General features: G+C 30.9%; 1 protein-coding gene across 3 annotated transcripts; it reads right to left on the reverse strand.

The window, feature by feature from the left end:
* Window positions 1–5843: 5843 nt before the first annotated feature.
* LOC105134358 (RING/U-box superfamily protein) lies at window positions 5844–9748 on the reverse strand. 3 transcript variants are annotated; one of them, XM_011038759.1, is made up of 9 exons: window positions 9475–9748; window positions 9107–9374; window positions 8818–8919; window positions 8629–8711; window positions 8425–8541; window positions 7845–7947; window positions 7245–7740; window positions 6578–6781; window positions 5844–6303 (listed from the first exon to the last, which is right to left on the reverse strand). In XM_011038759.1, the coding sequence occupies exons 1-9, from the start codon at window positions 9597–9599 to the stop codon at window positions 6254–6256; spliced, it is 1548 nt and encodes a 515-aa protein (XP_011037061.1). In that variant the 5' UTR covers window positions 9600–9748; the 3' UTR covers window positions 5844–6253. The 3 variants fall into 3 exon arrangements, with proteins under 3 accessions (XP_011037061.1, XP_011037046.1, XP_011037053.1); XM_011038744.1 differs by having other exon boundaries at window positions 6582–6781; window positions 9475–9747; XM_011038751.1 differs by having other exon boundaries at window positions 6582–6781; window positions 8818–8916; window positions 9104–9374; window positions 9475–9747.
* Window positions 9749–12149: the final 2401 nt, after the last annotated feature.

Consider the following 12149-nt stretch of genomic DNA (forward strand, 5'->3'; position numbering starts at 1 on the left):
AAATCTTAAAAAATAACAAAGCAAAATTCTAAAAAAATTAAATATTAAAGCATGAAATTGAAAAAGATTTAAGAAAAACACAAAAACAACTCAAGTCAACTGGATTAACCTATCAAATCCACAGCTTGAATTATAAGACCGGAATGACTTCATATGAAGCAAACTAAAACAAGTTAAAAGCTTAATCAACCAAATATTATTGGATGAAGTCAGAAAAAAATCTAATAAAAAAAATAGAACATAAAAACTTAAGCTAATTAAGTTAACCTGCCAAACACATTTATATAGCTAAATTAACCTATAATTATGGTCACGAGACTAGGATTAATTCATAAAAAAATTACAAAGCCCCACTTACAACATATCTAATATTTAAAATTGAAATTGATAAATAAAAACTAAATTTATAAGACCGATAAATAATTTAATAGAAAAAAATAAAACACACAACCACATCTAATATTAAATAAAATTACATAAAAAAATAAACTAAGTTGTCGAACAATAATAATACCTAACTTAGAGATTAACTCAACCCAAAATCCATGTTAGAGGTGGAGAAGATCTAGCCTAGTTAACATAGGGTTTTCTTTAAAAGAAAAATGATGACGTTTAGATTAAAATATTACTTACTTGTCCCAACCAAATCCTGGGTTGTCAAGCCACTGAGGTTAACTAGCCGGACTAAACCAAGTCTAATAATTAAGATAAAAAGTGCCTAAGAAATATTTTTATTTTCTTCACACTGGCTCATTTTTTTTACCACGGCATAACTGAAATAAAAAGAAAAAGGAAAACTTATGACACCACGTGAAAAGCAAAAATGGGATTGATTGCTGTGAAACGTAATTAAGAATCATGCTGTACATCTCTATCCTCCTAAGAACTTTCAATTCGGACGGAAAGGTTATTATAGACTTTTACTTAAAAAATGGCAAAGAGTGTCCGAATTGAATTGTCCCATTAAGGGTACGATAAAACAAACTTTTTCCCCAAAATTTACATCCTCTTGTCTCACGTGCTACTCGCATGAAAACTATGGACTCGTTCCTCACTCACCACCCAATAGCCGTACAACCAGTGTCAAGACTCGGACAGCGACACCCTTCGAGCACAATAAGGTTGACAACAATCTGTTGCCTCAGTTTTTTGCATTCTACAGCACGTTGCTTTCCGAATACAACACTTAAAAATCTCGTGCTGAGACCAAAACGATTAATTCAATAGCAAATCAATGCACGCTTTGTTTTTCTGTCTTTGAAGATAATTAGTCAACCAACTTCTTCTAATCCTTTATAACAAACAATCTTGGTCTAACGGCCTGTTCTCTCTTACAGGAAAACATTTTTCCTGTTTCAATGTAAAACATATATTGGAAATTAAATAAAAAAAACATTTTTCAATTAACTCTTTAATAGAGTTAATATTTTTAACTAATGAGCAATGATAAGTATTTTTTTTCAATTAACTCTTGAACAGAGTTAATATTTTTATACTATTAATTCATAATATAAATCAACCACTTCAACAATCATAGCCAGCACTATCATCACCATCTTATTATTATATAATTTTTGTTTTATTATCATCTCACCATAATTCTCTAATATCATTATTAAAGTAGCTATCTCATTCATCATCTTAATCATTTTTAAATTATTAGTGTAACCATCATCACTTCATTACTATTTTTATTATTATTTTAATATTAAAATTACTATAACAATTATTATTATTAATTACAATTACTAGTATCACTATATAGTTGTTAAAATATTATCGACAATAATTTTTATCATCATTATCATTATTATTGTTATATTAATAATTTTATAATCACGATTTCTACAATATAATTATCACCATTATTATAAAATCATCATCGTAATAATTATTATTTTCACAAACATCATTTTTATCATTAATTCAATTTTGTAATACCATGATTCAAAAAATAAAAATGCAAATTAATTTACTATACAAGAAAATATTTTCTTTTCGCATAAACATTTTTCGCCCCCCCCCCCCGGACGGTCGTTTTCTTCCCCCGGGAGATGAAGGCTTTTCATGCTTCTGTTTCACATTATCTCAAGGTTGTTATAAAATGCAGGCAGCATGAATCAATCAAACCACTGGGCTGAAATAATGAAGCTTCAAGAAACCGGGATCTGACATGGCCGACAGGGGAACCATGCAGGAAATTAATAATGTATTTGTGAAAATTCCATGCCCTTCGCTGGAAGGGGATGATGCCAGGGAAAAAATAATAAAAGAAGGCCATGCTTTTCAGAGCTAGTATGGCTTCATACATGACCTTCCTCGTCTGGCTAGCCAGGAATTTCAACGAGAATGGCAGTATTCAATTTGCTCCAGCAAATAGCCTCCCAAGTTGAACTTATACCGTATATAAAATTTACCTCATGTACCAACATGGTCATGTGCATAAATGAGATCGCAACCAAAATCATACAATAATATTGATATCAACCCAAAAAGATACACGCTCATAAAGAATCATGTAACACGCTGAAAAATGGGAGAATAATTTACTTTATTTTTGCATCTACCACCAGTTAACCTTAGTGATGTGACTTGAATTTTTTTAATTACTTTTCCTTGATTTTTCGAAAAAAAAAGTACATCATGCGTAGCCATTAGCGATGTAATTTTTGTAGCGGCATGAAATATTTTTATTACAAGTAACGGATATAATAAACAAATGAAAGATTGAAGACATCAATAACATTAAGAAAAATAAAAATTGTATATTAAACCAAGAAGTTAAGAGGTTCAACCAAATCCTTATTTAATTTGAATTTAAAATTAAATCGGATTAAAATTGATACAATGTAAATTTATTAAAATCCAATTTGATATCAATAAAAAAAAAATTCCTCAACATCATTATTGCAAGTTTTCTTTTTTTATCTATATAATGAGGCAATTATATATTTTATAAACTTGAGTTAATTTAAATTACTTCCTAGACCTACAAGCTAGATGGTGAGTTTGAATGAATTTAATAATTTAATTTTTAATTTTTTTTTCTAACTATACAACAATAAAAATTGACAAGCAAAGAATATTCATGGAATAATTTTTTAAAAAAAAAAAACCTAGAAGAGCCCCTCTAATGTTACAAAAATCATGCCATAAACTTTCTAAAGAAAACTAAAGATGAATGGTATTCAATCAAATAATACAAAAGAAAAGGTGGCAATCAAATAATATTATAAAAAGTTTTATAAAATAAAAGTGCTCGCTAATATTAAAATAAAAAAAACTATGAACTTACCTAGAAATATTTTTCAAATTAATGAATCAAAGTGCAAAATATTGGAAACAAAGAAAAAAAAAACCATGTAATCACACAAGCTTAGCATGTGCATCACCTCAATTTTTTTATATATTAAAAAGTGAATGACATATTATTTATCTTTTAAATTTTTTAGAAAGACAAACATATACAATGCAAAATTTGTAAATTAATTAAAAAATTCAACAATAAAAAAAGTAAAAAATGCCCTAAAAACCTCGATAAACTTATTTATGATCTCAAGTAACCTTAATATCAATCTAAAAATCCAAAATCAATCTAAATTCAAAAACTTTCTCAATGCTAAGATCTACACTTTCAAGCAATGGAAATGGTGAAAACATATCACAATAAAACTTTTTTCATCAAATTATACATGTTGAATTTTAGCACTTAAAATTAATATCAACTAAAAATTTTTCTCTACCACTAGAATTTAGCAACTCTAACTTTTATCAATAGTGACAAAAAAAGTGTTTTATAATGAAATTGAAATTTTAAAAGGCAAAGGGAGTGGAAAGTAACAAATCCAAGAGTTGGGCAACTAAATTAACCTTTTCCCACCACTTTTGAAATTGACACCTATTTTACTGTCTTTTCCATTTTGCTTCTCTTTCTTTCAATCTTTTTCTTTCTTAGAAAATTAGAAATAATTGGCCATCAATTTGCCTTTAAAAGGATGAAAATGAAAGGTACAAAAAGATCAAGCACCAAAATGGGAAACAAAAGCAATGACCCGGTCTACCATGATTTATGAAAAGCTGCACGGTGAAAACTACACATTTTAGTATAAAAAGTTTTATAAAATAAAAGTGCTCGCTAATATTAAAATAAAAAAAACTATGAACTTACCTAGAAATATTTTTCAAATTAATGAATCAAAGTGCAAAATATTGGAAACAAAGAAAAAAAAAACCATGTAATCACACAAGCTTAGCATGTGCATCACCTCAATTTTTTTATATATTAAAAAGTGAATGACATATTATTTATCTTTTAAATTTTTTAGAAAGACAAACATATACAATGCAAAATTTGTAAATTAATTAAAAAATTCAACAATAAAAAAAGTAAAAAATGCCCTAAAAACCTCGATAAACTTATTTATGATCTCAAGTAACCTTAATATCAATCTAAAAATCCAAAATCAATCTAAATTCAAAAACTTTCTCAATGCTAAGATCTACACTTTCAAGCAATGGAAATGGTGAAAACATATCACAATAAAACTTTTTTCATCAAATTATACATGTTGAATTTTAGCACTTAAAATTAATATCAACTAAAAATTTTTCTCTACCACTAGAATTTAGCAACTCTAACTTTTATCAATAGTGACAAAAAAAGTGTTTTATAATGAAATTGAAATTTTAAAAGGCAAAGGGAGTGGAAAGTAACAAATCCAAGAGTTGGGCAACTAAATTAACCTTTTCCCACCACTTTTGAAATTGACACCTATTTTACTGTCTTTTCCATTTTGCTTCTCTTTCTTTCAATCTTTTTCTTTCTTAGAAAATTAGAAATAATTGGCCATCAATTTGCCTTTAAAAGGATGAAAATGAAAGGTACAAAAAGATCAAGCACCAAAATGGGAAACAAAAGCAATGACCCGGTCTACCATGATTTATGAAAAGCTGCACGGTGAAAACTACACATTTTAGTTTTTTATTTTTTTTGTTAATTGTTAATGTAACCGGTGTCTCAGCTTTATATATATTGGATTTTTGAGCTTGCAATCCCCCGGTTGAACGTTGAACTGCATTGAGAATCATACCTTAATATCAATCTAAAAATCCAAAATCAATCTAAATTCAAAAACTTTCTCAATGCTAAGATCTACACTTTCAAGCAATGGAAATGGTGAAAACATATCACAATAAAACTTTTTTCATCAAATTATACATGTTGAATTTTAGCACTTAAAATTAATATCAACTAAAAATTTTTCTCTACCACTAGAATTTAGCAACTCTAACTTTTATCAATAGTGACAAAAAAAGTGTTTTATAATGAAATTGAAATTTTAAAAGGCAAAGGGATTGGAAAGAAACAAATCCAAGAGTTGGGCAACTAAATTAACCTTTTCCCACCACTTTTGAAATTGACACCTATTTTACTGTCTTTTCCATTTTGCTTCTCTTTCTTTCAATCTTTTTCTTTCTTAGAAAATTAGAAATAATTGGCCATCAATTTGACTTTAAAAGGATGAAAATGAAAGGTAAAAAAAGATCAAGCACCAAAATGGGAAACAAAAGCAATGACCCGGTCTACCATGATTTATGAAAAGCTGCACGGTGAAAACTACACATTTTAGTTTTTTATTTTTTTTGTTAATTGTTAATGTAACCGGTGTCTCAGCTTTATATATATTGGATTTTTGAGCTTGCAATCCCCCGGTTGAACGTTGAACTGCATTGAGAATCATGAGAAAAATGACCCCATGCCTTCCTAGTAAAAAAATCATTTTCCTCAACACAGCATTTAAGAAACCAAGAAAATAAAAGAAAAGATCTTACAACAGCCATCCAAAAAAAAAAAAGTTATCCTCTTTCATATCAAAACTCATAAATACTGGCCTCGTATGTTTATGCTTTGTACCAACAAATTTCCAAATGGAAACCATCTCATCAGTAGTAATCTCCCCAAAAAGTTACTGATTGCGCGAGACTGAAAAGCACAGCAACCACTTTGCCCCTTGGTTAAATTATGAATAATGCTGGGGTAAGAGGAAGAAAATCATACGAGTATAATTGAGTGGAAAGAAGGTATTGCTATTTCATTTCCTTCTAAACATCCCAAAAGCATTTTAGTATTTCTTAGACACGATATCATAGCTGAGACATTACACACACTAAAGGGCACACCTTTGATTACTGACTGGCCCTCCCAAAGAAGTGTTCTATCTGTAAACAGCCTTGAGATTGCAAACTGCTTGTTTTAGCTCCATACTTGCACTTCTTGGCAGATACAGAATTTTCCTTGCCATCCTGCATAAGGTCACAGTTAGAAGTCAAGCAATCAGTTTCATAACGAGGTTGTAATAGGGAGATATGTGATTCTAGATAAGAAAACCAAAGAGCCAAGTTGAATGGATATGAATAGAAAACTAATTGATACCCTAGAACAAAATATAAGTATAGGCATGATTGCGTGACAGGTATTGAAGTAGCAACCAACGCAGGCAGCTACAAGTTGCAAAGACAGATGTTTCAAACCAAAATGTGTCAGACTAATAATTAAATAATTGTATACATGCATTACCTACCAACAAGGATTGATTCATAGATCTCAGCACTTTAACTCTACCACCTCGCCCATCAGATCCAACAGAAATTAAATCCCTGCTACTTGCACTTTTACCTTGCATGACCACTGATCCGTTGCTTTGACCACGCTTACACCATCTCCCCAAGTACCGGTTTGTTCCATCAGGACCCATCAATCCACTAGAGAAACATATATCCCCTGGAGGTTTAGTATCATAATAAACAGCTAATGTCAGATTCTGAACAATTAAATATTCCAAAATATATATTTTACAGAGGGCAAAAGTGTGCTCATGCATGTAATTATATCACAAAGTTTGGCTCAAGCCACTCCTTGAAACCAATTACATCTAACTCAAATTATGTTTGGAATTGTGAATTGTGGTAACTTGTTTTTCACTTAGAAATACATCAAAATAAAATTTTATTATTATTTTTTAAAAATTATTTTTGATATCAAAATATCAAAACAATTTGAAAATATATAAAAAAATCATTTTAAGCTAAAAAAATTCAAAATTTAAGGGAATGCAATTTGCACCACGTTCCCAAACACACCATCCAGTCTTTTCTAATGTTGAGAATAGGTTGAACTTCTCTGATGTCATCAAGAGTCACAATAACTTCCTCGTCTGTAGAGGAATCAAGAGCATTGCCCTTACCATTGTTGATTCTTATGCCAAAAGGTCCAGATGGGTTTACTGTTTTGTGCACTTTGGCTTCACTGTGAATATCAGAAACTGCTTCTGACTTTGCAAGAGCAGACCCACCCTCTCTGGTCTGATGTTTTGAATCAGGGTCTAGAATTATATGCACAGCTGTAGGAAGATTCAGAGCTGCTTCATCTCTTGCACAATAAGCATTTCCCTGTTTGTTTAGAGCAGTGATTCCAGTACATTCTTCGGATGAATTGGCACCCTTATCACCCTTGAAACTAAAATTTTCTCGATCACTGGTCAAGCTTCCTGTTAGATCCACAGATACACAATGTTGTTCCTTTGGACCAGCACATGAAGTACTTGTGGACAAAGCATTAGAATAGTCCTTAAAATCTTCTGCAACAAGCCCTTTGCAATTTGCCTTCTTTGAAGCTTTTAAAGCCCTCAAACTTTCGTTATCTTTAGATTCAACAACCATCTCTAGTTCTTTGACCCTTGTCTGATGATGGCAACAAAACAATCATTTCAGCCAAACCAGAGACTAAGCCATTCCCCGGCCGAGCTCTTATTGGAAAATTTTAAACAAAGTCCTCGCAGACTTACCTTTAATTTATTGATTTTTTCTTTTGCCTTCTCGAGTCTTTTACAAGAACGAGCCTCACCCTGTCCAAGTTGGTTACACTTAGCCATCAATTCTTTGTAAGTCCTGTTAGAAGCAATGTGGAAGAACAAATTATATTAGATATCAATACCCTGAAAAAAATAAGAGATGCGGGTAAATATAAGGAAAAACCATTGATAACATATGGTAAAAAGTAGCTAAATAAAAATGCAGTGAGAATAAATCAGATAAATTATCAACATGGTTATTCTTCAGTGGAAAAATCAGGGTAAAATCTAGCATTAGCAAAAGCAACTATCAGATAAAGTTAGTGCAGTAAACATTGTAAAGTGTAAAATAGTGCAGTAAACATTGTAAAGTGTAAACACTGATCGTTACAGATAGGTATCAAGCAAGAAAGCTCACCGCTATCATACCACAATCCTTCATGGTGAATCAACAGCTCTAATCATTTTGGAATTAAGAAGGAGCATTAAAATTCAATTGAATGTCAAAACTCAAAATAATTTTCTCCATCCATAAATACATTTAATTACTATAACCGGAAAATAGACAGCTTACTTATTGCGAATGACCAAGGACTTTCTCAGAATGTCTATGGTATCTTTGTTATTGGCTTCATTGCCAAAAGAGGCAAGCTTTAAAACCTCATCTTCCTCCAGATTCACATCCGATACCCTAAATTACTAATCGTATAAGTACAAGAGTTCATAACAAGAAACCAAATAATAAAAGTATATTTGGACCTGGCACGGCTGCACTTACAGCTTTAGTGCTACAAGCTCTTTGGCAAGTGCCATATTCCTATCTTGCAGCCTGATGCGCTCCAACTTCAGTGCATCAAGCTCCTACAACACAGTTGACCAAAACCTCTTAGAAAAATTCAGTTAATTAGCACCACCAACGATATGAAAAGGGGAATAATCTAGAACAACTGTGAAGACGATAGTACACCTCAGATTTCAATCGAAGCAGGTGCTGAATCGCTGCTTTTTGTTCCATTGCATGAGTCCTCGATTTAACTTCTTTCTTTAACTCATCTTTACAAAGATACAACTGAAACAAAAATAGCTTCATAAGACCCGGAAAAGAACAAAAATAATCGGTTTGCTTCAAGTACTTCATTGATATAGCCATAGATTCGGTCAGTTACAGCTACGAAGATAACTGCACACCAGGTGTTCTGCAAAATTTTCACACCGACAAAAATAACCATGTAAATCATAAGAGAAATCAATCTTACTTCCTCATTAAGATGCTTCATTTCCTTCACTTGACTCTCCAAAATCGTATTGAGACCCGACAATTTTCCTTCCAATCTCTTCACTTCTCCACTCAACAACTTAGGATCCTCCTCACACTCCCCCGCCTTCCGATCCCCGAACGGTTCGGTTTGGTCCCCGACCGACTGAAAATAAAGGCGACCGGCATTTTGAGCCGAGCAATTCTGCTTGCAAACTGGACAGCTACGCTTCTTTTCATTCGAACAATATTCAAACCACTGCTGCAGGCTAGGGTTTCAAACATAAACCACGGAAACCTTAACAAACTAGTTTCCAGGTTTGCAGAGAGAAATTGAAAAATTAAGCACATGCGAAATCGTTTCCGTACCAGAGTTCGTGAAAGACGTGGCCACAAATGGAGATTGATTGGAGATCTTCGATAATGGGCTTGAGATCTTCATAGCAGATGGAGCAGATTGTCTTCGCGAAAGAGTTGTTAGGGTTTGTGACCATCGCTCGGTCGCTGTGAGTCTGGGACTCCTTTTTTGCGTTTCGTTGCTGTCCTTTCGGTGTTTTTCAATTTTCCTGTCTCTCATTGTTGTGAATGAGAGCGAAATTTAAAATGATGAGGGAAAGCTCAATTTTGTTTGGCGGGACATAGAGGGAAAATGGAGATTTGGGTCAGGTGCCGCGTGCATGCCACGGAGACCAATGTAAATGGTGAGGCAGACAGTTTTTTTGGGAAATCTCACTTTAGCACTTAATATGTTATTCAATTATCAATTAAGTACTAAATCTTTTGATTTCGTTAATTTTTCCATCTAACACACCATGATAGTATTTAAAATTATAATAATGGTTGTTTTTTAAAGTATTTTTTATTTAAAAATATATTAAAAAATTAATTTTTATATTAACAAGTCAAAATAATCTAAAATAATAAAGAAATTAAAAGAAAAAAAATTCAAAACATTTCAAAAACGTTGTTAAAGGCAAGAACAAAAACAAGGTTCAATCTCTCTCGAAAATAACTTTAATATAAAATCATAATAAAATTTTCTTGACCTTGTTTAAAAGTGAAATTATCATATTTGGGCATTAAGATTAGCCTTTATAGCATATTCAGCTTTTTTTTCTTTTTTAAAAGAAAATATGGTATAAAATAGATGGGTAAAGGGTGATCTTTTCTGGTGCACGTCGCGTTTGGATAAAAATGATATAACCAGAAGATTTATTATGTCCAGATTGATTATGAGCAATATATTGGGGGCTAAATTGAGATTTTACTGTTTGATTTGTATTTTTTTCTTTGAGGATAACAATAAAGCTATTTTGAGTTTTTTGTTGTTATTGCGACTAAATTACTCTTCTAGCGGGAATGATTGTTCTTCGCATCTTCGTTGCTATGTTGAGAGAATAGATTGTGATCCTTCCTTGTTTTATAAGAGTCGATGATTTAAAATCTATAAGACCCGCGCTTTCTTACCGATACATTAACACAATTTATACAGAAAGTTAGTATAAAAAATGATTTTTATAGATTTATTATTTAAATAAATAATACTCTGTGAAACATGTTTTCAATCAAGATTATATTATATGTGTGCGTGTTTTGAACTGGATGTGAAACATGTTTTCAATCAAGATTATATGTGTGTGTGTTTTGAACTGGATTTGAAAATATTTTAAAAAAAATTAAAATTTTCATTTAATAAAACACCAATTCAAAACTTACATATAAAAATCACCAACCCAGAACCCAGTGAACACAAAATTATATGATTGAATTGAAAAAAAAAATGAAGGTTAAAGGTAAAATTTAAAAAAATGACCAAAACTGGCAATGTATCTTTCTAGAGATAAAAAGCCTAGTATTTTTTTAAAAACATTTGGCCCACTCGTTTTCACTCACTTGTAAATAAAAAAATTAAAACATGTTTTATGAGATCAAGTACCTGTTTAATGCTGAGATGGTTTTCTAGGACTGTGATATCAGTGTAAAATATAAACTGAAAGGATGACCCCTCTCTAATGTTAGAGTGAAAGGCTATTTATTTTCATGCCTGAGAAAATAAAAGTCTCAGATCATTTTCCATCAAATTTGCATCCAAATATCTCAATTAATTAGCCACAGGACCACACGAACATGACAATGTTTGCTTCATTGGAAAGCACTGTGTTGCGATGATTTGGTCTGCGAGTGCTTGTTTTTGTATTATAACTTGTTTTGTAAAATATTTTTCAAATTATTTTTTATTTTAAAAAAATATTAAATTAATTTTTTTATATATTTTTATATGTTAACATTAAATAAATAAATAATATTTTTATATGTTAACATTAAATAAATAAAAAATAATGTTTTAATATATTTTTAATTGAAAAATATAGTACACTACATCGCGAAAAGAAATCAATAGCCGAGGGAACACGTAACAAAGCACAAATTTGACAGTTTATATGATAATTAATAAAAAAATGTTTTATCAGGGTATTCTTTCTTCTTTATTTCTGTCAAGATACCGAAGTCAATATATGTGTCATCTATTATGATTATACATACAGTATATGACTACTGAATTATGAATTTATATTATTCTATATATTTGCTGGACCAAAACAAGTTCACGTAAGTAGTTTTGTCAAATATAAGCTATGGATCTATCATATTTTATAATAAACTAAAATTTTATTTGTCATGTACTTGACTAATATACCCCCGTGAATATTAAGTCTAACAAAAACATTAATAAAACCAGCACGTGACATCACAGATGATAAAACTAAACTCAATGTCTTTTCATGTCAAAGGATGTAAAGAAATCAACATCAAAGCTGTTGGGTAATGGACAAGTTACGAAGAACATTACGGAAAACGACACAAAATATAAAGTTGAAAACGATAATTATCTAGTGTAGTCTTTATTGCAAATAAAATCAATTTATTTCAAATGCCAAATAAAACCTAACACGCAAATTATGCTCTGATACTGTAAAATTATACAGGGAAAAGTTACAAGTAAAGTCAATTTATTTAATTAAAAATCTTTTTTTTTTGTTTTT

This window comes from Populus euphratica, unplaced genomic scaffold (assembly GCF_000495115.2).
Source record: "Populus euphratica unplaced genomic scaffold, PopEup_1.0 scaffold2.1, whole genome shotgun sequence".
NCBI lineage: Eukaryota > Viridiplantae > Streptophyta > Magnoliopsida > Malpighiales > Salicaceae > Populus > Populus euphratica.